Genomic DNA, 24,178 nt, shown 5'->3' with positions numbered 1-24,178 from the left:
ACTGGCGGTGGTTTTCGTCTGGCGCACTCAGCACACCCCTTTAGGATATTCACCACATCACTTCCCATCCCCGGCCAATAATAGTCACGCTGAAGCAAAGCAAGCGTTTTGTTTACCCCCAAATGCAAGAGGCATTCATGTGCGGCCAGGACAACTTTCCCCCGCACAACGGAAGGCACCACGAGTGCGTGGCGCCGAGACAAATTGTCCCATCTCATTAACAGGCCCTGCCTGAGTACCCAGGAACCAGTTCGTTCCCGGCCCTCCTCGGGACCCCCCGCCCTGCGACGCAACGCTAGCAGGGAGCTGTCAGCCATTTGGAGACGGCCCCACTCAATCAGCGACAGTGAGAGCAGCGAGTCCTCTCCCACAGGGGTAGTGGGAACATCACCGATCGGTGCATCCGGGGTAGCGGCCAACACCCCCATACTTTCCGCAGCTGGCGGTTTACAGCGCGCCGATCCCAACAAGCACGCACATTTGTGACAAGGCGACGATCGCGACAGGGCATCGGCGTTAGTGTGGCGCAACCCCTTACGGTATGTGGTCGTGAACTGATAGTCCTGGAGGACTTCCAACCACCGTGACAATTCGCCCGAGGGCTGGGCGACCCTCAATGAATACTGAAGCGCCGCGTGGTCCGTCCGGACCGTAAAGTGACGGCCATAGAGATACGGTCTAAACTGCTGCACAAAAAAAACAATCACCAGCAACTCGCGACGGGTGACGCAGTAGCGCTGCTCCGCCGGCGACAAAACCCTGCTACCATAGGCGACCACCCTTTCGACTCCCCCGACGACCTGTGAGAGCACCCCCCCAATGCCCGTGTTGCTAGCATCCGTGTCTAGCAAGAAGGGACTTGTAAAGTCAGGATAACGCAAGGGCGGGGCACCCACCAAGGCGTCCCGGAGGGAGCAGAACGCGGCCTCCTCCTCTGGTCCCCATCGGAACTTGACTCCTTTTGCCATTAGAGCTTGCAAGGGTTTTGCAATGGTGGCGAAATGCTCAACGAATCTGCGGTAGTACGAAGCAAAACCGATGAAACTGCACACGTCCGAAACCGACGTGGGCGTTGGCCATGAACTGACACAGTTCGTCTTCGCGGGATCGGTAGAGATCCCCGAAGAATCGACAATGTGTCCCAAGTATCTCACGGACTTACGAAGAAGGTGGCATTTGGCCGGTTTAAACTTTAATTTAGCCGATTGCATCCGCAAAAATACTCCTCTCAGCCGCTGGAGGTGTTCCTCGAACGTTTTACTGAAAACAATGACATCGTCCAGGTAAATCAAGCAAGTTTCCCATTGCAAGCCCGACAAGACCAATTCCATAAGGCGCTGAAACGTCGCGGGAGCGGAGTGAAGTCCCATGGGTAACTGGTTAAACTGGAACAGGCCCCCTGGAGTCCGAAATGCTGTCTTAGGTCTAGACTCATCGTCGAGTGGCAGCTGCCAGAATCCCGACAGTAAATCAAGAGTTGAAAAATATCGCGCACCAGACAATGCATCGAGGGACTCGTCCATTCTGGGGAGCGGATACGCGTCAGCCACGGATATTTCATTCAGGCGACGGAAATCTACGCAGAATCGCAAGGAGCCGTCTTGCTTTTTAACCAACACAATAGGTGCCCCCCAAGGACTGGAGGAAGGCGAAATAATGTCGGCCCTTATCATATCGTTGACGGCCGACTGAACATGCTCCTTCTCAACAGGACTCAGCCGGAAGGGATTTAGCCTAACCGGTGCCGCATCGCCTGTTTCAATATGGTGGCGCAACAGGTCCGTGCACCCAATGTCATATTTATGCTTACTGAACACATCAGAAAATTATATCAGCAACGCACGCAGCGCACCCAACTGTACTGTAGACAAATCGTTCGAGTCCGCGCACAGCGAATCGGCCCATTCAAGGTCCTCCCTCGATGGATTGTTCCGCGTCGGGTTTGGATCAACATGCGCAACCAGGCGCTTTTCCCCAGAGACCCGTGCCGCGTGAGCTAGCACAGTGCCCTGCTGAATAACGGCCGGCCGCGAACCGGCGTTTAAAACCATGACGAAAGGGTCCTTGTCAGCCCGAACCAAAGTGTGAGCCACCGACAAATCGAGACCCCCGACAGCCCTATTTGAAGGACCCAAAAGCATTCCCTGTTCCGAGGTCTCCCCAACCAATGGTTTCCTCAACCGGAGGGGAATTAACATCTGTGAACCCGGAGGCACGTGCACAGTGTGCGTCGCCAGCGCTTGTATCGTAGCGCACGCCGTTCGAATTTCGGTAGGACTCGACAAAAATGAAATACGGCAACCCGATGGTAGCTCAATGCAACGCTGATCGATGAGAATTTTAATGGGCATTTTAGCCAAAAAGTCTGTGCCCAACAGACAAGGAACTGCTAATGAGGAAGAAACGAAAACGGGTCCCGACAATTTAATATCTCCAATGCAAATGGATGCCCTAATCTGGCCGACTATGCCCAACGAGCCCCCATTTGCCGCGTAAAATGGCACGTCCACTGGGAGTAGAGGTCGACATTGGATGGGGAGAATGTTGTAAATGAGGTCTGATATAATAGTCGCCGACGCCCCCGTGTCCACTAACACCCTGACCTCGACCCCGTCAATGAATCCCGGGACGACCGATGATCCCGCCGACGCAGCCACTATCCTGTGCCCCAACTCAGACCATTTTATGTCCCCTCGGTCCCGCACGAACCCCCCTCGCCGAACCGAATCCCCGATCCCTAACCGGCCTTCCCCCGCTGCAACGCGACGGCCCATGTGTGTCGCGCATGTAGGCCGAGCATGTGAGGTGCCGCGACTTGCCGGGGGTAGTAGGGATGACTTGGGGCCTTGGTCGTCGTCCAGCCGAGGTCCCGTGGCGCGCTGACGTGGAGCGCGGCAACCGGAAGCCACGTGGCCCCGGAGGCCGCAGTTGTAACACGTGATGAGGGACATCGGAGGTCTCGGTTGCTCCAGCTTGCGGGCCGATCGCAGAGGCGAACGACCCCCCGACCTCCAGTCCCCCTGTCGTCCCGCGGTGAACGCCTCCTCTCGTGGGCTGACGACTTGGGGCTCGGTGACCCCCGGGCCCGGAGCTAAGGTCACGGCAGCAGTGCAGACGACCCCCTGTTTACGCTTCGAGGACCTCGTACGCCTGTATACTTGTTGCGACCCGCAAAGAAGAAATATCGACCTCGTCAGCCGTGTTGATGGGGACCCCCAGGTTCTGCGCCAACTTGAGCAGTTGCTCCAAGAACATCGCGTCCTGGCCCTCCTCGTCCATACGAGGGAACGCTGCGTCGGCAAGAGCCAACAACGCTGTGCGGTAGGCGAGCACGGTCTCCGTGTCCGCCTTCCGTCGGGCGTAAAAATGATGGCGACACGCCGAGGGAGGTCCGTAGACCCTGGCCATTAGACCCAATGCAGCCTTCAGCGTGGAGCGGTCTGACCTCTGTGCGGACCTGAAGGCCGCGAGCGCGTCGTCGTCCAACATGGCAGGCAGTGCCCGCAGCGCCGTAGCGTCGGACCAGGCCGACATTTCCTGATGCGCCAGAAACCTGCGCTGGAATGCTCCCCAGTCTCCGCCTTCCGCCTTGAAGGCTGACAATGTGGGAAGGCGCTGCTGGAAGATGAAGTCGTCGTCCTCTGCCACGTGGTTCCTCCCCACCCCACCGTCGGTCTGCAAGATGGCGGCCCCAATGGCGGGTGGTTGATGGCGGTCCGCAGCGCGCGCTGATGACGTAAGCGGGCGCGCTTGGAGAACCGCCGCCACGTGTTGCTCACCGTTCCCGCCAAAAGATGTCCGCACAGTTGAAATGGCGGGAATCGCCAAGTCATTTTGGCGGGAACCCGTGGGACGACCCTGTTGAATGTCCGCCGATGTCACCGCTCCTCCCGACGTGTTGATCTCTGCCAGGATGGACGCGGCGGCGAGCAGCAGCTCTGCCAGACGGGAGTGCGCCTCGCGGAGCACAGCATCCGACCCCAATCGCTCGTCCGGCGCCCTTGGCGGGTCCTGCGGCGTCGGCATTTCCTCGTCCTCTCCCCCCGATGCCAGCTGGCCCGAGTCGTCAAGGTTATCCTCGCGGTCAATCCCGTGGGTCCGACGGGTCTTCCTTGTATCCATGCCTGGAAGACTGTTTCACTTCTGACGCCAGTTGAAGTATTCAGAATGACGGCAGGAAACCTCTTGACGGGTAGCACACTTTTTATTAAACTTTGACTTGTCTCGATACACCGTGTGGTCACTATTTTTCACACTACACACACTTCACTGACACGTGTGGTCACTACCTCTCCCACTACACACTTCACTGACACGTGTAGTGACTATGGCTCACGCTGCATGCTCACACTGCATGCTCACACTACACTCCAGCCCCGTAACGTCCGTGGAGCCTACAGACCCACCCCAGCTTGGGCGTGGGTCACAACCTTTGGGTCCCGAGAGCCGGCCCTCACACGGACGTTCGGCCCCGGGTCCCAGGGTCCCGCCTCTGGGTCACACAGAGCCCCGGTCCTTACAAGGACAGCGGGACTAGGTACCGCAGGGCCCTATCTCTTCCTCCGCCGTCTTCAATCTTCGCTGGTCACCAACTCCCCGAGCGCCCGCGCGCACCGCCTTATATAGCCCTCTTGCGGACCGCGATGTGAGCGCCCACTAGTCGACCAATCACGGCGCGCTATTCCTACGATCCGTTTTCCCAGCGCGTGTTACCACTACACAACCAATCGCCCCGCGCTGCCACACGATCACTCCCGGTCAGCGCGCGTCACCAACACACAGCCAATCACCACCACATAACCCATGACCCCGCGCTGCCCTGTGATCCCTCACCGTCAGCGCGCGTCACCGGCACACAGCCAATCACCACGCGCTGCCCCACGATCCCCACTGTCAGCGCGTATCACCACTACACATGTAAACAACAAACGTCTGAAAAAAACGGGCAGTCGGGGCAGCCAGGGAAGTAGGGGGCAATGGCTGCGAAGAGCAAGGGTGGGCAGAGTGAGCAGAATTAACGGTGATCACACAAATACACTTTGAGCAGGAGGAGAGACTGAGGGCCATGCAAGGGGTGAGAGATTGTAGCAGTACAATGGGAAGGTTGATATAAAAAGAGGTGTGCAAAAGAGGAGGGTGATGAGATGGCTGAGAAGGTAGGTATGACAAATATGTAAACTAAACTATTTTTACTGAGTTATATAGTTATTTTTCAAAAGTGACCTGGCCACAATTGATAGCCCAACAAAGTAGCTTATCGTGTGGAAATTTATAGCAGCCAGATACTCTGAACGCACGTTTATTCTAAATGTGGAGGGGAAAACCGGAGAATCCAGAGAAAAATCCACGCGACCACGGGGAGAGAGAGAGAAGAAAGAGACTGTGGAAGGGAAGGTGTGAGCCCGGAAGTTTGGGCTCCCGAACGGCAAGAATTTAAATGTCAGGTTTAAATCCAATTATTAATTCGAACCGAGAAGATGAGGATTATTTTCATGCTGTTTTACCCCGTGCGTGGGTTTATATTCTCGTGTACAAACTCACACACTGTGCTCAAACACAAACTCCGTTGTTGAAATTAATTAAAACTCATCCGGCGCGATGACATGCGTACGCTCCCCCAAAAAGTTGCACACCAAGTTAAATGTATCTGACTGATCTATGCTAGGTATGCCTCGGCGTGAACGTAGAGAATTCGAAGCTGGTGGAGTGGAGCCATTTGCGGTGGCGGGTGTCGGGAGGTGTGAGCGAGCGACTGCACGACAAGTACGGCGGAGCTTGGAGCCAATTATCAAGGTGGGGCGGAAGGAAAACACATGAGATCAAGGAAGATGCCTGGATGTATTCTTGGCCATCTGCGATAGGAGCTCCCGGCAAGGACACGCAAAGAAACTGTTACGATGCTTATGGCTGAGCCTGACCTGCCCTGTGGGGATTGGGACGTCGTGTAAGGTCCTTACATTTTTGTAAAGTTTAGCACTTATACCACAGGCTCATCGAGTCACAACCTAATGTGCCATTGATGTTATTGTTATTTTGTTGTTGATGCCTGGGGCGCAGAAAGCCAAATTAAAGCGCCACAATGACTTTTAGGCTTTCAGTGTCAATGCTCGAGGCTCAAGGAGGCTGCATATGTTTAGCAGTGCACTGTGGGAGTCGACAGAGATAAAACGATACGCTCTCAGGATTCTTGGGGTCCGCAGTTTAATTTTATATATGGTACATTCCTTAGAGAGCATCAGTACGGTGATATATCGTTTTATTAATGGTATGCAAGGTGGGCCAGGTGATACGGAGGCAGCATTGGATACTTTAATCTATCTGTGTAGAACTCTTTGAGTGTTTACCCCCCCCCCCCCCACTCATGCATGCGTAGTATATTCTCTGGGTTCTCCGCTTTCCTCCCAAATGCCAAACACTCGTATAACTGAGTGTTTGCAAGAATGCAGAACCTCCGTGATAGAAAGTCTACACACACACACGTGCGTGGGGCCCTCCCAAGTGGCCTGTCTATTGTTTGCCTAAGGGAACTTTTAATAAACCAAAAATAATGGGAAAAAAACATAAATCATTTGATTTGAAAATGAATACCAAATCCTGGATACGTGTAGTATTTTAGCAAAAATGACAAAAGGGATATTTTCAAAAAGCATTTTTTTTATATAAAAAGGATATATATTGTATGTATGTTGATAAAATGTAAATTCTTAAAGAAAGAAAGAGATCTCCTCCTCCATCCGATGATTCCAAAACCGTGGCCCAAATGAAATACCACTGGGCTGTGTATGTGTGTGTATGTTAAACTTCTTTTGAACCGTGCATAGCCAACCGTTCTAATCGGAGGTGCAAAATATATTACTGTGTTTCGTGTGGGCCGCTATGCTTCCCCGTGCTGATCACAAGGAATATATTTCCTTGCGCAGTCGTCGAGTCCTTGGTCCGTATGGAGTGCTTCCTCAATGGGCTCGGTTATTATCTTGATTCTAAAGCTCCACTGAGTTTTCCTGCGCTGAAGACTAAACTTTCCATTTAGTTTCAGCAGGCCTCTCCATACAATAACGACGGTCCAATCTATTAATTTAACGTGCCTCTTAATTTGTCAACAGTATTTAGAGTGCACATATCACTGCATATACAAAGTAAAATTAGAAAGCAATGCTTTTAAGCATACATACAGCTATAAATGTTAAATGAGATTTTAATAGCATGCTATTCCTTTGGTAGACATCATCTGAATGCATTAAATGTTACATATTTTTTTCTTTCTTGTTGGAAAAAGGATTTTTAAAACGTGCATTAAGAAAAAAGTGTCACCTGACTGAATATGTTTAACATCTGCCATGTCCGCACGATTGCCACATTTTGCTGATGAGCTGCGCGCGACCGAGAGTGTGCAATATATTATGACGCTGTGCGATACGCAACATTAGTGAGAACCCTAAATAAGGTAATGGCGTGAACAACCGTGTCAGGTTTCACGGACAGCCACGTAAGAAACGCAACATGAATGCATAGTCAGTATTAACACGTAGGCTTTCCCGACATATTATCCATAATAGAGGTTTTTTGGGTTCCATCACGTAAACAGAAATGTGTCGTTAAACCCGCCACGACCCGACACAGCCAATTTGTACTCAAATTGTAAATGTTGTGGTTTAACTCTCCAACACACCAGTGTGCTGAACTAGTAACAAATTGGCATGTTTTGTCAGGTGGTGGCGGGTTTAACGACACATTTATATTTACGTGATCGAACCCAAAACACCTCTATTATGGGCGATGCATAGTGCTTATATAACACAACGTCATGGCCATGATGAGCTCACGCCACCACCAGGATTTGATAACGATTTGATAACGTGAATTACTACTTTGCTATACGTCTTATTAAAAAAAATGCTCTCTGCCATAAGAACGTGGAATTTCCACTACTGATGCAGGGTAGGGATCACAGATGTAGATGAGTGCCACCTGAGGGTCATCTGACCTGGCTGTACAGCATAAAAAATGCAATCCACACATATAAACTCACAAAGGGCTGTGCTGGAGGACCATAGATTTGTGAATGAATAACCACCTTCCATTCAGTCTCTTTACCTTTAAACAAAACATTGTTTAAGTCCATCAGCCGATGGGCTTTCCACACCAAAATTATTCAGAATAGCAAAAAAAAACTATGATCGGTATTGACATTTCAGCATACATCAGCAGAACCATCCTGAAATACTGCTGTGGTAGTATGAAAGAGGTCTATTTATCAATGCGTATTTTTATTTAACCGTGATTCTTCATGACACTGCATTATACGTTTCATACGTAATTGTTTGTTTGCATAATTGTTACTTTAGAACAGGGATTGGCAACTAAAATAACAAGAAGGGCCATTTTTTTCGAATTCGGTGAAAAAAAACTATTTCAAGAGTCGCAATGCACATGGTGAATGGTAAATGTTGTTGTGGGTTTACTCTCCAACACACAACCGGTGTGCTCCATTAGTAACCAATTGACAAACCTTACTAATTGGCTGTGTCGGGTGGTGGCGTGTGTAACAACACATTAATATTCATGTGATCTAACCCAAAAAACTATATTATGGACACATGGTGAATACGAGCCGGTGGTCCTTAATCTTTGGCATAGAAGGAGTGATTTTAGCTCAACAAGGCTGACACCTGATAATGATGAAGATGAGACCCAAAATGCAAAACCAATCAGAGTTTGTTTCTAAAAAAGCAGCTCAAAAATGTTGGCCGGGGAATCCTCAACATCATCACCTTTGATACCCGTTTAACATATTCATCTGAGGATAAAATCAATTACACAACGAGCTCTGTCCGTCCGTCTCTCATGGGATGGGCACAATAACACGAGTGAAATGATCCGTTATGAATCAAACCACAACGCAACGTTGTGTTGTTGTTAGGAAATTACGGAATGAAACCTGGTCCAAAATTAACCAAAGGGCTGCCCAAAACCTGGTAGAGCTACCTTGCTAGACAGGGTGAGCCCTCCCCAGCAGTGTTGCCCTGCCAGGCAGGATGAACTCTCTCTCCCTGGCAGAGCTGCCCTTACAGGCTGGGTGAGCCCTGCCCTGCACAGTTGCCCTGCCAGGCTGGGTGAGCCCTCCTTGGCAGAGCTGCCCTGCCAGGCTGGGTGAGCCCGCCCCTGCAGAGCTGCCCTGCCAGGCAGAGTAAGCCCTGCCCGGCAGAGCTGCCCTACCAGGCAGGGTGAACTCTCCCAGGCAAAGCTGCCCTGCCAGGCAGGGTGAACTCTCCCAGGCAAAGCTGCCCTGCCAGGCTGGGTGAACTCTCCCAGGCAAAGCTGCCCTGCCAGGCTGGGTGAGCCCGCCCTTGCAGAGCTACCCTGCTCGGCCCATGGTCTCATCGCGGCCTGCGGGCATCCCGTGCACTTGGCGGTGTGCAAGTACCCTCGCTATTACCGCTTTTTAAACACGTCCGAGGACAAACAGAATCCATTAGTATTTTTATATATAAATCTCGGATTATGCTCATCAATAAACGCTAAGTTCACAAGAAAAACGTGGATTTCTTGCACAACACTGTAAAGCAGCAGCTTGTAACAAAGCTTTGGTCGGCCTCCACCCACATTTGGTGATGTGTATCGACACGAACACTAAAACCTCCGTTAAAATTCAATCAAAGCTGCCTTTTTGAAAATCCATTCCCATCTGCCTCTCTTGCTTGCTGATGATTGCCTACCTCCCACTCTCATATTGCTGCCAAGATGGCTCGGTGCTTTTTTGAAGTAGCTCGCATTATGTCACAATCCTGTCGCTGTTGCCGCTCACCTGTCTTTACCTCGTCATATGTTCCCTCTTTTGCAAACCATCAAAGTTCATGTGTATGCGAGTGAATGAATCAGACAACCTCAGAGGAGTGGTCAGGGTCCTTGAAGCTATGTGAAGTGTAGACTCTAGGCCGTTACGTAAGGCCAGAGTCACAGTGTAAGAAAGCATCGGCTGTGGGCTTTGTATCGGTCTGACACGAAGAAATACGATGCCAGCGGCCTTGAAGCCACTGCAGGTGCTATAGGTGTGGAGATGCGAGCCAAATGATCTCATAACAGCTCTTGTGGGATAAGCGGTCTGACCACATGGGCTAATAGTAATGGTAGTGGGGACATGAGGCAGGCAGTCTCATCATGACGGGAATGTTGCCAAAACTGTGGGTTAAAGACTCAAGATGGCGGGACGCCGTGGGGCTGGAGGCGCCGAGATGTGGAGCTGGTGGCCAGAGACTGGGGCTTGTAGAGACGTGCAGCTGTGGTACTAAAGACGATAAATCCATCAGCCATGAAGCTGTCGGCCGAGTGTCACATGGTCATAGAGGCGGAGAACTAAAACTGCAGGGCCTCTCAATGTACAACCACAGAGCCACAAGTTATGTTGCTTTATGTCTTGTTCCTTTCATAATGGAATTAAAATTTTGCTATGGGCATCATATCACTAAATTAAGACCTACAGTGAGGGAAAAAAGTATTTGAGCCCCTGCTAATTTTGTACGTTTGCCCACTGACAAAGAAATGATCAGTCTATAATTTTAATGGTAGGTTTATTTGAACAGTGAGAGACAGAATAACAACAAAATTCAGAAAAACGCATGTCAAAAATGTTATAAATTGATTTGCATTTTAATGAGGGAAATACGTATTTGCGTTTTTCTGGATTTTTGTGTTATTCTGTCTCTCACTGTTCAAATAAACCTGCTATTAAAATTATAGACTGATCATTTCTTTGTCAGTGGGCAAACGTACAAAATCAGCAGGGGATCAAATACTTTTTTCCCTCACTGCATGTAAGCAGTGCATCACTGTCCGTTAGAGAACAGTCAAAAGAAAGTGATATCACAAACTAATTTTGAAAACATTAAAGTTAACTCTTATGCATACAAGGGGCACTGCACTTCCCTATGCTACGGGAACGTTAGCCTCTTGGCAATTTTTTTTTTAATAAATTCACAAAGAGCTGAGACCATACGCGATAGTGCACTTGAGAACCTGGTTTAATCACTGATGCCTGCCCGGATTCAAACCCAGGCTCTTTATGGTGCCGGCTCAATACTCTGACCTACGAGTCACCTTGCCCACCTCTTGCATGAGCTGCTTTAAAATGTGCCACCATGTGGCTGGGGCAGCATCGTTAATTCACAGGGGAAAGTAACATGTTGTTCATACATCACAGGGATCTTAAGCACATTGGCCACAGGTATTGCAACTGTGAAAACAAACAACAAAAAAGACTTAAACTAAAATCGACGATAAATTAAATTGTAAGCAATATAGACATGCAAAAAACATGATGAAAATCAATACCAGGATGATGGCGATGGTTTGTGTGTGATACAGAGAGGCACACAAGTGATATCACATGCAACCAGAACAATGTGGTCACAGTTAGTAAACGGTCATCTTCATATCCATTTTTCCAAGGCCAGCTGTGATGTCATCAGACTATCAGTCACCCCATTCCATTATCCTGCCTTTACTGCCAGCAAGGCCACATTAAACATAAAACTTTCTGAACGGTATAAAGTACAATGTTCCTGCTTCGGCGAACTTACATGATGAATTACAGGATAGCTCACAAGAAATGGGACGTTTGACTGTCGCCGAGAGGAAAGAGAGACCTTGACATTGTGGACTTCGTCAGGAAATATTGACGCTCACTTCAAGATGGTTTTAAATATAAGCGGTAGCTCAAGTTGTTGGTGGAGATTTGATGCGATTGTATAATTAATCATGATAAATCTGCAGTACGGTAAAATGCCCACAATTAAATGCAGTAGTGCACGTACAATTAATCGGTCGTGCAATAGTGTACCTCTCACAGTAGTCAGTAGTAAACTAATCCTCAGTAGTATGACGGACTAATCTTATTAGTCAATAGTACTTCTGACTAATCCTCACCACCAACACAATGACTGTTATCCTCACCACCATCACAATGCAATTTGTACTTAAGTGGCATAAAAACCAGACCAACTCTCGAGACGCTCTACAGATCAGCGGGTTACTTTTTATGGAGCGTAGGCGGCAGCGAGTGATAGGTCAAGGAAAATAAGATGTCCTAACGCTTGGACCTTAACTGAGGCAGGGATTCAACAGCACGGACAGCAGGGGGTTGAGAGTTTCAGACTATGGGGAACAGCAGAGGAGAATGAGCGACCTGCATCGTGTACAACATTATTTAGCAGATGTCGTGACGGGTACTGCAAGATCCGACCATGTCCATCCAGTGCTCGCCGAGCTGTATTGGCTTCTGGTTGCCGAACGATAACATTATAAGGTCGCAATCATTACTCACAAAGTGCTTACCACAAATGAACACACAACACCTCGCTGATCTCGTCAATTAGCATAAACCATCATCACGCGAACTCCGCTCTTCCTCACAGCAGCGGCTTTCGGCTAGCCATCGAACAAAGACGGTCGCCGTATCGCATGGCACTTTCGAATACGCTTCCGTTGCCATCTGGAACACTCTTCCTTCCAATATCAGGAAGCCACTGGAGCTATGCACTTTGATATATAGATTAAAAACTCAGTTTTTATAACTGCTTTTTTGTGTTTAGTTTGTTGTCCTCCCCCTGCACCTCTGATTAGAACGGTTGGCGACGTATAGTGCGAAAGAAGTTCAACATACATACATACATAATCCCACGAAGAAATGGTTGCATTTCCCCATCTGCACCACCCTCTCGCCCCCCATAAACTCATGCAGCAAACACAACGCCATCTCGTAATTGATGCACACACACGTGTGCAGACCGTACATTTACATAAAGAGTGCATGGCTGTGCACAAATTATTTCCAATCACTAGAGGAATTTCTCAACAATGCGAGTAAACTCGATATGGCACTGCCGTCGAGGTCATGGACAAAAAGAGTAAGCAATTCTAGATTTGAAGTTTTCGTGACTGTTTTTTTTGGTAAAGTCACGTAGGTAAAAATTTGTTTAATTTAAGTTATTTTAATGTTTTACCTACGTGACTTTACCGAAAAAACCGAAGAGTAAGCAAAGAAAAAGCCTGGAAGCACAAACAAGAGCTCCTCATTAATTTACAACATCAAAAGATAAATAATCAGCAATACTCATAATGCAGCAAGGCCATCACGAAGGTGCCATGTCTTCCAGACACGATCTGCAGTAATTTCACAGAAGTCGGCAATGTTGCAAATTGGTGAGATGTGAACTACCTAGCCTGGTATGCAGGAGGTTGTGGGCATGGATCCTGACCCTGATGCCTGTATATTTGGAGTTTGCATGTTCTCCCTGTGGTCACTTGGATTGTTCGGCGGGTCCCGGTTTTTCCCTCCATATTTACCAGGGAAGGCCCACTGAGCTATATAGATATTTTGCAGAAGCGACCTGGCCACAAATTATGAACTCAATGAAGTGGCTTATCATGTGGAAATTTATCGCACGGTGAGAGAGAAATGCAAACTACAAATATACAACAGTCGTCAAGGAGCTGGGATCGAACCAACAACCTCCTGTATACCAGGCTAGGTAGTTAACATATCGCCCCGTTGGCACCTGTGACTCTTGACATCCTGGCTAAGTGGGATGCAGGACGACACTATGGGTGGCACAACAGCGATCATAATGTTCTTGATACAGTGCCCTTCACGCCAAGGCGTCATCTTCATCTCAAACGTTCAAAGGGCATTCCCCAGTGACAGCTGTCCCAGTGCAGCACGAGGTGACACAGCACGGAACCTTCTTCTTCTTTAGTGCTGCCTAACGGCGTGTGCACGGAACCTAGAATGGGCATTATTATGTTGTTAGGGGGGCAGGGAGGGCGGCGATTGCCGTGTGTAACCCGGTCGAGTACATGCGTATGTATGTTGACCTTCTTTTGCACCATACGTAGCCAACCGTGCTAATCAGAGGTGCAGGGGAAGGATAACAAACTAAACACAAAAAGCAGTTCTAAAAATATCATTTTCAATCTATATTTAAAAGTGTATAGCTCCAGTGGCTTCCTAATATCAGAAGGAAGAGCGTTCCAAACGACCGCAGAATCGCATCTGAAAGCGCGTGATGCAGTGACCATTTAGTGACCGAGTTACACTTTTCAAAACTAAACAAATATTATTTTACTAGGTAAGACCCACTGAGCTATATAAATATTTTTCAGAAGCGACCAGGCCACAATGATAAGCTCAACGAAGTGGCTTATTACGTGGGAGTTTCTAGCAGTAGCCAAATACTCTGAACGCATGTTGATTATAATTGTGGAGGAAAAAACCGGCCGGCCCAGAGAAAAATCCACGCGACCACGGTGTGAGAGAGACACGCAAACTCCAAATATACCACAGGCGTCCGACTCGGGATCGAACCCACAGACCTCTTGCATACCAGGCGAGGTAAACAACATCTCGCCATCACGGCGCCCCCGAATAAAGCAACGCAATTGGGCACCAGGGTTAGGGGTTCTATACTATAGAGAGAAGCCCCCTTGCGCAGTGCGCGCCACGTGAGCAGGAACCGGCGGTGGAGGGGGGGGGGCGGTGGGGGCGGCAGTGAGGCGCTCACTCGGTCATGTTGATCTCCTGACGGCAGGCGACCGTGCTGCGCATGCAGGTGCCCGTGAGCGCATCCACGTTTTCCACGATGACGAAGGGGCGCTCCTCCAGCGTCACGATGCTCAGGTGCCGCTCGTCCTTGATGGTCGACGACGAGAACTCGTAGCGTGGCCATATTGGGTACTTGAGCATCATCAGCCCGTTCTCCCACTTGCCGACCTGCGGGTGACGAGGGGGAATGAGTGGAGAGGCTCAGCGTGGAGATGTTGCAGATGTGCGTGTGTACGTTGAACTTCTTTCGCACCGTAGGTAGCCAACTGCGCTAATCGGAGGTGCGGGGGGAGGACAACAAACTATGGGTCTCTGCGTGAGTCTATGTATGTATATTTAACTTCTATTGCACCATACGTATCCAACAGTGCTAATCGGATGCGCTCGACAATCGCTGAATTCACTGCCACGTTGATGTTTTCTCAGACTTTTCTCTCCTGCAACGTGCATCACTTTTTAATTTACGAAGTCACGACAAAATTAGTAATCTGAGACAGCGCGTACCAAACACTCGACAGCGATACGGGAATTTGTACAGCACGGTATCTCGATCCAAATCAAACTACGTGATATACTCGATTGTATAAACGCTCAATAATGGCGTAGACGAGTGCTGTATTACTTCTGTAGCCCTCAACAGGCTCACCAACCTCGACATCGGAAACAGCAGATAACATTGCTAAATCACCCTGCCATACGGAAGAGGAATGGAGTTGGTCAAACATCCCAATGTAGGCCCTTGGGAAAATTGCTGGCGATGGTTTATGGCTGTATTCCAGCTTGCTTGTGGTGCCCAGTGCCTGTAGACAATCCTGTCTCTGTCTGTCTGACAGTGAACGACAGCTGTGTGTCGTCATTATTGACCAGAGTGAATGACGAGAACCATTGTGTGATCGAACAGTAGCATCATAATAATAGTAATACAGAAAATAGGTAAATAATCAAGCATCTCAATGCATTGATTGAACATTTATCTTGCATCCTCAAAATGCAGGTATTGCATTGTGCTTGTGATCGATTATTTACTGCTTACGCATATAACGTGATAACGCTGTTACAATTAATCCAGTGGAGCGTACAAAACCGTAGAAACGAGAAAGAAAAAAAGAAAATTACTTCTAGTAAAAACTAAACGGATGAAAACAAGAGAACAAGTGGAATATTGCACGTCCTTTAGTCGCGATAATTCATCTTCGTCGCTATGGGAGAGGGATTGACATCGTTACAGTCCCAATAGAACCAGCGGGGGTAGAGGTGACATGAACACGGGGGGCTGCGTGGGTGAGGGGGGTGAACAGAGCGAGCGAGAGGGAGGAGAGTATGGGGGCACTGAGGTGGGGTGTGCACCGGTAAGGGTCACCGCGAGATGTGATCTTCCTCGCCTGGTATGCAGGAGAGCGTGGGTTCGATCCCAACTATGACGCCTGAACTTATTTCGCACCATACACTGCCAACCATGCTAATCCGATGTGCGGGAGGAAGGACAACAAACTAAACAGAAAAAGCATAACATATATGTTTTACCTGTGCCCTGGGGAGCCATAGTGTAGCGGCAACCCGGGTTCGATTGCTGCTCACACCCAACACCAGTGACAATTATCCTGGGCCTCCCCGAGATCGCACTCAGCCTCAAATGAGTACCTGGTGCGATGTGTAAACATACCGTTAGGGAGACAAAGGCGACTAGGTGTGGTTCTGACCACCTACCCAGAACCGGCCCTAGACCTTTGGGGGCCCTAAGAAAAATTTGGTTGGAGGCCCCTTTGATGTATGATTTTTTTCACCCACTAGCTAGCAGTGACTCTAGGGGGCCCTCTGCTGGCCACGGGGCCCTTTGCAATTGCAAGGGTCGCTTAGTGGCTGGGCCGGCTCTGCACCTACCCACCCCCTCGTGTGCAGTGCCGGCCTTCATTGGTGCTGCTCATGAACAAGCACTTGCTCCGACAGTCTGTTAGGGTTACACGGAGGACCTTTGTCTTTGGTGGCGGTGGTGGACTCGTGGGGAAGGGTGGGGGAGCCGTTCACAGCAAGAGGCAAAAAATAGCGCCGGGCTTTGGTGAAACCAATTTCACAAAACTCTGAGCCCAGCACACACGCTCCATTAATTGTGTGGGGGGAAATAAATAAAATATTTCAAAGTTTTTCTATTTTCTGTCTCTGTGATTCCTGTGTTGTTGTTGTTTTTTTATTCACAAATTTGAAATCGGGTTTTTTCCCCTTTACTTATTGCGAACCAGGTCTCCCTTGATAAAGATATTATTGCTTTCACCTGGTCATAAGTAAAGGCCACCTACAAATTAAAGATTAATTAAACACCACATGTGCACAGCTGTTACGTGTGCAGTTGAGTCAAGTGCAGCTACCCCAAGGTTCATGGTGTTCTGATGTACGAACACCTTCGTTTCAATAACAATGCAATCAGTCTGCATCGCTTACGTTAGACAAAGCTGGATTTGCGAACAATTACCATTTTACAACAGAATTCTGTGGAAGGAAATCTAATTGTTCCTGGTTACATGTCGGTTTAGTATCAAAATGCTTACATTTTATTATTGTTTTATTTTAATAATTAATTGGCATCAACATTAATCAAAATAAACATCTGGTGCCCTACTAATGAACCGGTTCATGTTTTAAAAAATATTGTAAGTCAAAGTAATTAAAATTAACATGGCATATGCAAGAACGAAACATTCACATGGCCCGAAATCGGGCGAACGGTAGGGTAAGGGCCCGTCTTGAAAGGACGAACGTCCTTTTTTGTGCTCGTACTCCACTGCTAGATCAGTGTTCAATGCGATGTATTTGTCTATTTAATTATGTATTTCCTATGTGTATGTCAGGTTAGACTACATTTAGTCAACTGAAAACAATACACAGTATGGTGGCTTGCAGGCCAAAAAAGAGTATAGGGGACATCTCAAATAGGGCTTGCAAAAATACAGAGTAGACAGCAACAACAACAATGCCTGAAAATAATATATTGGCACATATATGAAGGAAAGCATTGCAATATATCAATACTATGTTTTATAACGACTACAGTGATCATGCAGCGACATTGTGCATTTCTCAACATCTGTGAAATAAATCATTTTTAAAGTCAACTGTGCCGTAGAATAAAATGTCAACAACAACAACACAAACACACCAAACGTAACCCTTTAAAGCTAAGCCATTCCAATAACATTTTTACATTTCTGGATAGGTCACGTTTTCTTAACGGGTTAATACCGACTGCAATTACCTGGCAAAATAAAAACAACTCTAACGTTCAGTTTCATTAATCATGGCATTTAATAAACGGATGCTAGGACTCAGGTTAATTTACAGTCTACGGGGGTTCTTGACTAATGTTATTGTTCACGTAATTGAATTATCTCTTATACTGCACAACCGCGGAACCTACACAGTTAAATGATCTGTTCATTATTTGCCGAAGCAGCAATGTTTTTGCAGTCTTATAGCGTGTGAGCAATGCGATGTTGCCAGCTTTTTTTGGTCCATTTGTGAATAGCCTTGGACCATAACACCAGGTTATTACCCCGTGGCATTGACTTAAATTAGCTAATGAGGTCACCAGTTTGCAAACACTACAAACAAAGTCCTTTTGCTTCTCTACCTATACCAAATTGGAATTTTAAATTATATACTCAGTATAATACACATTACACTTTTAAATCTAAATTGAAAACTAATTTCTTTAGAACTGCTTTTTGTGTTTAGTTTGCTGTCCTTCCTGTGCACCTCCGATTATCGCGGATGGTTACGTACAGTGCGAAATAGGTTCAACATGAGCTGCACTGGCTACCAATTAAATACAGGATCACGTATAAATTATGCCTACTCTTCTTCAAGAGTCTCCATCATCAATCTGCTCCATCCCATCGTGCCGATCAGTGCATACCAGCTTCAACAGATCCCAAACTGACTCCAACTATGACCCGTGGCTCAGGGCGACCTGCTGCTGTACCCGCGTGTAAGCCTCGTGCGATACAGCCAGCGCAGTTTCGGGGTTACTGGCCCAAAGACCTGGAACAAGCTGCCAGCTCATGTTCGGGATCCATCCCTGAGTCTGAGCCAGTTCCACAACAGACTAAAAACAGTGTTCTTTCAAAGAGTCTACTTCAACTTGTGATCAATGCGCATTCATGATGGACTAGGCTCATAGGAATGCACAATATCAAATGTTCTTACTTACATACCAGTCTTTATCCAGTATCCTCTTATCAGTAAACCCTATTATCTTGTGTTAGGGATCCCCTCGGCAGATAACCAAATTCTCGTTTCGGCCATAACCTTGTAGCCATGAAGGAGGAGTCCATGCTGAGGACACAGCTGCTTATGCTGCGGGTTTCATGATGCATGGAAAAGTGGATTTGTTCACATTGCCCTAAAATATCGCAATCCCCGTAATAAAAGTAATACCAGCGGGTGACGTTGTTCACTTCCATTTTATTATAAGTTTACGAGGTCCATATCAGAGTGGAACAATTCTCCACGGACCCTTAACTTGGTGTTTATCGTGCTCAAAATGCGACAAACACAATGGAACAAAGGCTGAGCCTTCTCCGATTTCCAGATTTCAAGTGTCCAGGGGGGTGTGGCTCCTCTCCCTGTATATATGTATATTGAACTTCTTTTGCACCGTACCTAGCCAACCGTGCTAATTGTAGGTGTGGGGAAGGACAAACTTAACACAAAAAGCAGTTTTAAAAAAATACGTTTTCAATATAGATTTAAAAGTGCATATCTCCAGTGGCTTCCTAATATCGGAAGGAAGAGCATTCCAGACGGCCGCAGAAGCGCGTCTAAAAGTGTGTGATGTGGTGTCCATCTTTGTTAAATTTGCCAGCCTAAAGCCCTTGTGAAGATGACCAGATGTTGCGTGATGGTTTATACTACTTGACGAGATCAGCAAGGTAGTCTGGTTCATTTGCGGCAAGCACATTGTGTGTAATGAGTGTGACTTTATAACGTATTGGCTCGACAACTGAAGCCACAGTTTGATTTTGCAGTACCCGTCACGAAACGTGCCAAATAATTTTCTACACGCTGCAGCTTGCTATTTTTTTTGTATTCATTCCTCGTGTGAGTGCAATGGAAATGAGAGGCAATGCATAGCATCTCATCCAAGCGTGGCCCAATGTGGCTTTTGCATGAGACGGCAGCAGATCCCTCCCGTCAGTGACATAAAATTCAGTAACTTGAACTTGCAGGGTCCTGTGGAGACGGGCGGGCTCTGAACGACTGCATAATGCATGATGCGGTGGCTTCAAAGCGACCAGGGTGTTGCTCATGTCGTTATCAGTGCTGATAACATCTCTCCCTCTCTTTGGTATGGATATTAATTCGGTAGCAGTGTAAATGGGAATGTCTAAATTGTGAATCTGGCTGCTGGCTACCAGGCACTGAGTGAATCACACTCCTGCTATCGAGGGTCGTTCACAATCGACATAAGATCCATAGACTCACACAAGGACCTATAGACTCACAAAAGAGACCCATAAACCCACACAGAGACCACTAGACTCATAGAGACCCACAGACTCACACAGAGACCCATAGCCTCACACTGAGACCCACAGACTCATACAAGAGACCCATAGACTCACACAGAGACTCATACACTCATGATATGCTCCACTGTGGTGTGCTGCAGTGACATTTGAAAGGTTAGTATTATTCCATTTGTGGATGAGGCAACTACAGCTGACCACTCAACTAACTATTAAACTTAACTATGTTGATTTTACCAGGTAAGGCTCACTGAGCAATATAGCTATTTTTCAGAAGGAACCTGGCCACAAATGATAGCTCAATTAAGTGGCTTATCATGTGGAAATGTATTACAGCCAAATATTCTAAACGAACCTTGATTCTAAATGTGGAGGGAAAAACTGGGGGACCCGTAGAAAAATCTACGCGACCACGGGGAAAGACACGCAAACTCCAAATAAACAGACACCAATGTCAGGATCGGACCCACGACCTCCTGTATACCAGGTGAAGAAGTTAACATTTCACCACCATGGCGCTCACTGTTTGCAGCGAGCTCCTGACGGCTGAGCGGTGGTGATGGCAGCGATGGCGGTGATGGTGGGTTCCGTGATAAGAGGGGCTCATTAGGGAAGATGTTTATGTTCTCCGAGTTGTTGCTCCACCGGCCTCCCTGCCGTGCTCCACAATGACTTGGCGCCCCCCCCAACCCCCCTTCACATGAACGTGCGTTTATGTGTAGGACTATATGCGTTTACGCGATGCAGCAAAGTGAGCTCACGGGTTCCCCGGTGCAGATCGCAAGCTCATTCACAAAACACATTCACACAAATTATTGAGAATAACAGGAGTTATTTTTTTCCATATTAAATCATGAATACGATCGACGTCTCTAACGTTTATGGATTCCGAACGCAATTTCAAGGGGGGCTTATTCGGCAATGCATGTATTATCAGAGCATGGTTTCTGTTTGCATTTTGACCACAAGTATTGTGGTTAATGCAGTCATGATTCCTTGTAAAAGGTTTCAGTTTGGTGTTTTGACAACTTAACAACTGTTTTGTTGCCAGATAAAAGGGGAAAACCCTATTGTCATTTAAAGTGTTGTGAAATTCACAATACATTCGACAGCTTACGCATTATTTACGTGAAGCTAATTTTAATTTTTATTGTTAATTAGGGACATGCATCCAGGTGCGAGTTGAAAGGAGGGCGGTGTTTTAGCGAGGCATGAAAAGGGAGGAATGCTGGAGAGATGAAGGGGAATCGGTGAGTTTGCGTCTCGCAAGCCAAGAAGTATTTTGATTGGCTGCCCACGCGTGACTCGTCAGTGCGATTGTCAGGCATGTCTGTCAGGCATGCAGCATCTCACCCCGACTCAGAAAAATCAATGAATTGGCATGATTGGTGGAGGGGGGCAGGGGCCGTGATTTGATTCAATAAACGATTATGCTCGTCTCAGTTTTATCACCTCCATAACAGAGGGTTGTTTGTGTTAGATCACGTAAATATAAATGTATTGTAAACCCGCCAGCAACTGACAGCTAATTAGTAAGGTTTGCCACGTAAACAAAACATGCCAATTCGTTCCATTTATATGTATGCGATCTAACCCAACAAACCTCTATTATGGATATTAGTCGCGAAAGACTGTGTTAAACTTTTATCACCTCGTTTGGAATGCATCTCATCTGTTTTGTTTCATATGTTAGCCTCCAACGTATATTATTATGATCACGTGTAGTTCTGCGTACGATCTTTACGAGCTCACTCTTTGGTTCTGTCGGTAAAGTCACGTATAAATAAATTAAATTAAATAATAATAGAATACGACGTTTCGATTGCAACACAAGCAACCATCATCAGGTACAAATGAATGAGAAAACAAACATAGTAAACTTAGAAATAGAATGCAATACAACACAGAGAGTCGGCCAACAAAACAGTCAACACCCCACCTGGTTGATTACGTTCTTCCAAAGATTGCTAAATTTGAGAGAGACAAAACATAGACACGGAGATACACAGACAGACACACAAGCAGAAAGAGACTCACAGAGAAACAAACAGAGAGAGACACACACATAGGCACACAGAAAGACAACGTCTCTGTGTCAAGGCCTTTAATAGAGAGAGAGGGGGGTTGGGGCAGAGGGGGAGTTGTGTGGAATTCCTGCCCACAGGGGACGGACGAGCTGGACACTGCACTTCTAAACAAACAAGCACGGAGCGTTGTGTGGAATTACTGCCCATAGCGGCCGGAGGAGAGAATGGACCCATAAACAAGCACGGTAGAAAGCAAATTTAGTCAAATTAGAAAGTGTAATGCAATGGAACAGAGAGTCGGTTAGCACACACTTAACGCATAGCCTGGTTGATTACGTTCTTCCAAAGGTTGCTAAAATATAAGTTAAGTGTGAAACAAACTAGATTCGAAGCTTTCGTGACTGCAGGAATTAGTCTTTGGTTCCTCAAAATAATAACAGATCCTCACGCACACAAACACGACACGCGCGTCGACAGCGCTGAGGATCGATTTTGAAACGGTGAACTGACGCATCATTCCACGCTTGGGGGTTCGTGTTTCCGAGTCACGGCTCGGCTCAGAGGCTCGCCTCTTGGCTCAAAGTGATTCGGCTCAAAGCCGCCGCGCTCCACTTGAGCCAGCCCTCAGCGCGGTCCCAGCCACGCTCACAATTCTCAGACCGTCCACAAGCCGAGCCTGAGCTGAGCCCTGGCTGAGCCAGCTCACTCGTTGAGAGCAATTGAGCAGCTCGAGCCTTGGCCTGAGCCTGAGCAGCGTTCGAGGCCGAGCCAGAGCTGAGCAGTGCATTCCCTAAAAGAGCCAAGCTGCGCATGAAGATCTCGACCCTGATTCCTGTACATATATATAAACTTATACACGGATCGTGAATCCGGCCCTAATAGTGTATGTTGCCATCGGTGAGCGACTGTTGCCCTTGGTGATTGTCGCCATCGATTGCCATCGGTGAGTGTCTGTTGGCTTCGGTGAGTGTCTGTTGGCTTCGGTGAGTGTCTGTTGCCCTCGGTAAGCCCCTGTTGCCCTTTGTGGTCGTCTGTTGTCCTTGGTGAGTGTCTGTTGCCCTCGGTAAGCGCCTGTTGCCCTTTGTGGTCGTCTGTTGCCCTTGGTGAGTGTCTGTTGCCCTTGGTGAGTGTCTGTTTCCGTCGGTGAGTGTCTGTTTCCCTCGGTGAACGGAATTTCGGAAGTAAAATAAAAAGTCCTTAGCTGCAATGATTTTATGCAATAAAAAAGTAACATGTGATGTCAAAATATCACACATCCCTTGAACACGTAAGCTTTCGCGACTAGTATTATTCAAAATAAATGTTTTTGGGTTAGATCGCGTTATTTATAAAGGTGTCGCAACCCGCTGGATGTAGAAGATGCTGGATGTAATTTCCAGCGAAACGTCTTACTCAAATTGTAAATGTTGTGGATTCACTCTTCAACCCACACCGGTGGGATAAAGTATTGAACACATTTTTTACTAATTGGCCGTGCCGGGTGGTGGAGGGTTGCGACACATTTAGAAATAACGCGATCTAACCCAAAAAAATGTTATTATGAATCACACAACATGCAGTACAAATAAACTATAATTTATCTTTATATGTATACTGTAGTTAGCGGCATTGAGAAGATACAACTTTTATTTTATTTGACAATACCACATCTCATCCCATTAGATTTCACGTTGGTGTTTTATAGCATGCAAATGTCTCATCGAATGATATTTCGAGACATTCTCTTCACGTTCGTCAACGTTGACTACTCCTGTCATTTCATTAAAAACCAAAAAGTGCACGGTTCATTACCTGCCTCATGTCAATTTTAAACTCGACAACAGATGCAAATTGTTTTCCACGATCTCACAAAGAGCCCAGCCCGGGACTTTTGGCAGGATTATTTTTGAACATAAAATAAATCTACAGTGGTAGAGCACTACGATGCCTGCTTGGACAGTGGCTTGGGATAACGAGGGGCCAGCTAGCACCCCCCTCTCCTTTGCAGATCGCACCGTCAGACGGCGGTCGGCCTTGAGCTCGGTCCGTCAAACACA

General features: G+C 47.4%; 1 protein-coding gene across 1 annotated transcript in view; it reads right to left on the bottom strand.

Annotated features, from left to right (window-relative positions):
- LOC133353671 (glutamate receptor ionotropic, NMDA 2C-like) overlaps nucleotides 1–24,178 on the bottom strand; it is a 280,052-nt gene that overhangs the window by 79,861 nt on the left and 176,013 nt on the right. Inside the window, exon 6 of the mRNA XM_061570100.1 lies at nucleotides 14,556–14,764. Coding sequence (XP_061426084.1) covers nucleotides 14,556–14,764 — 209 coding nt within the window. The remainder of the gene's footprint in view (nucleotides 1–14,555; nucleotides 14,765–24,178) is intronic.

The sequence above is a fragment of the Lethenteron reissneri genome, chromosome 44 (assembly GCF_015708825.2).
Source record: "Lethenteron reissneri isolate LAM-NWPU_2019-01 chromosome 44, ASM1570882v1, whole genome shotgun sequence".
NCBI classification, from domain to species: domain Eukaryota; kingdom Metazoa; phylum Chordata; class Hyperoartia; order Petromyzontiformes; family Petromyzontidae; genus Lethenteron; species Lethenteron reissneri.
This window is presented reverse-complemented; position numbering and strand designations above follow the sequence as displayed.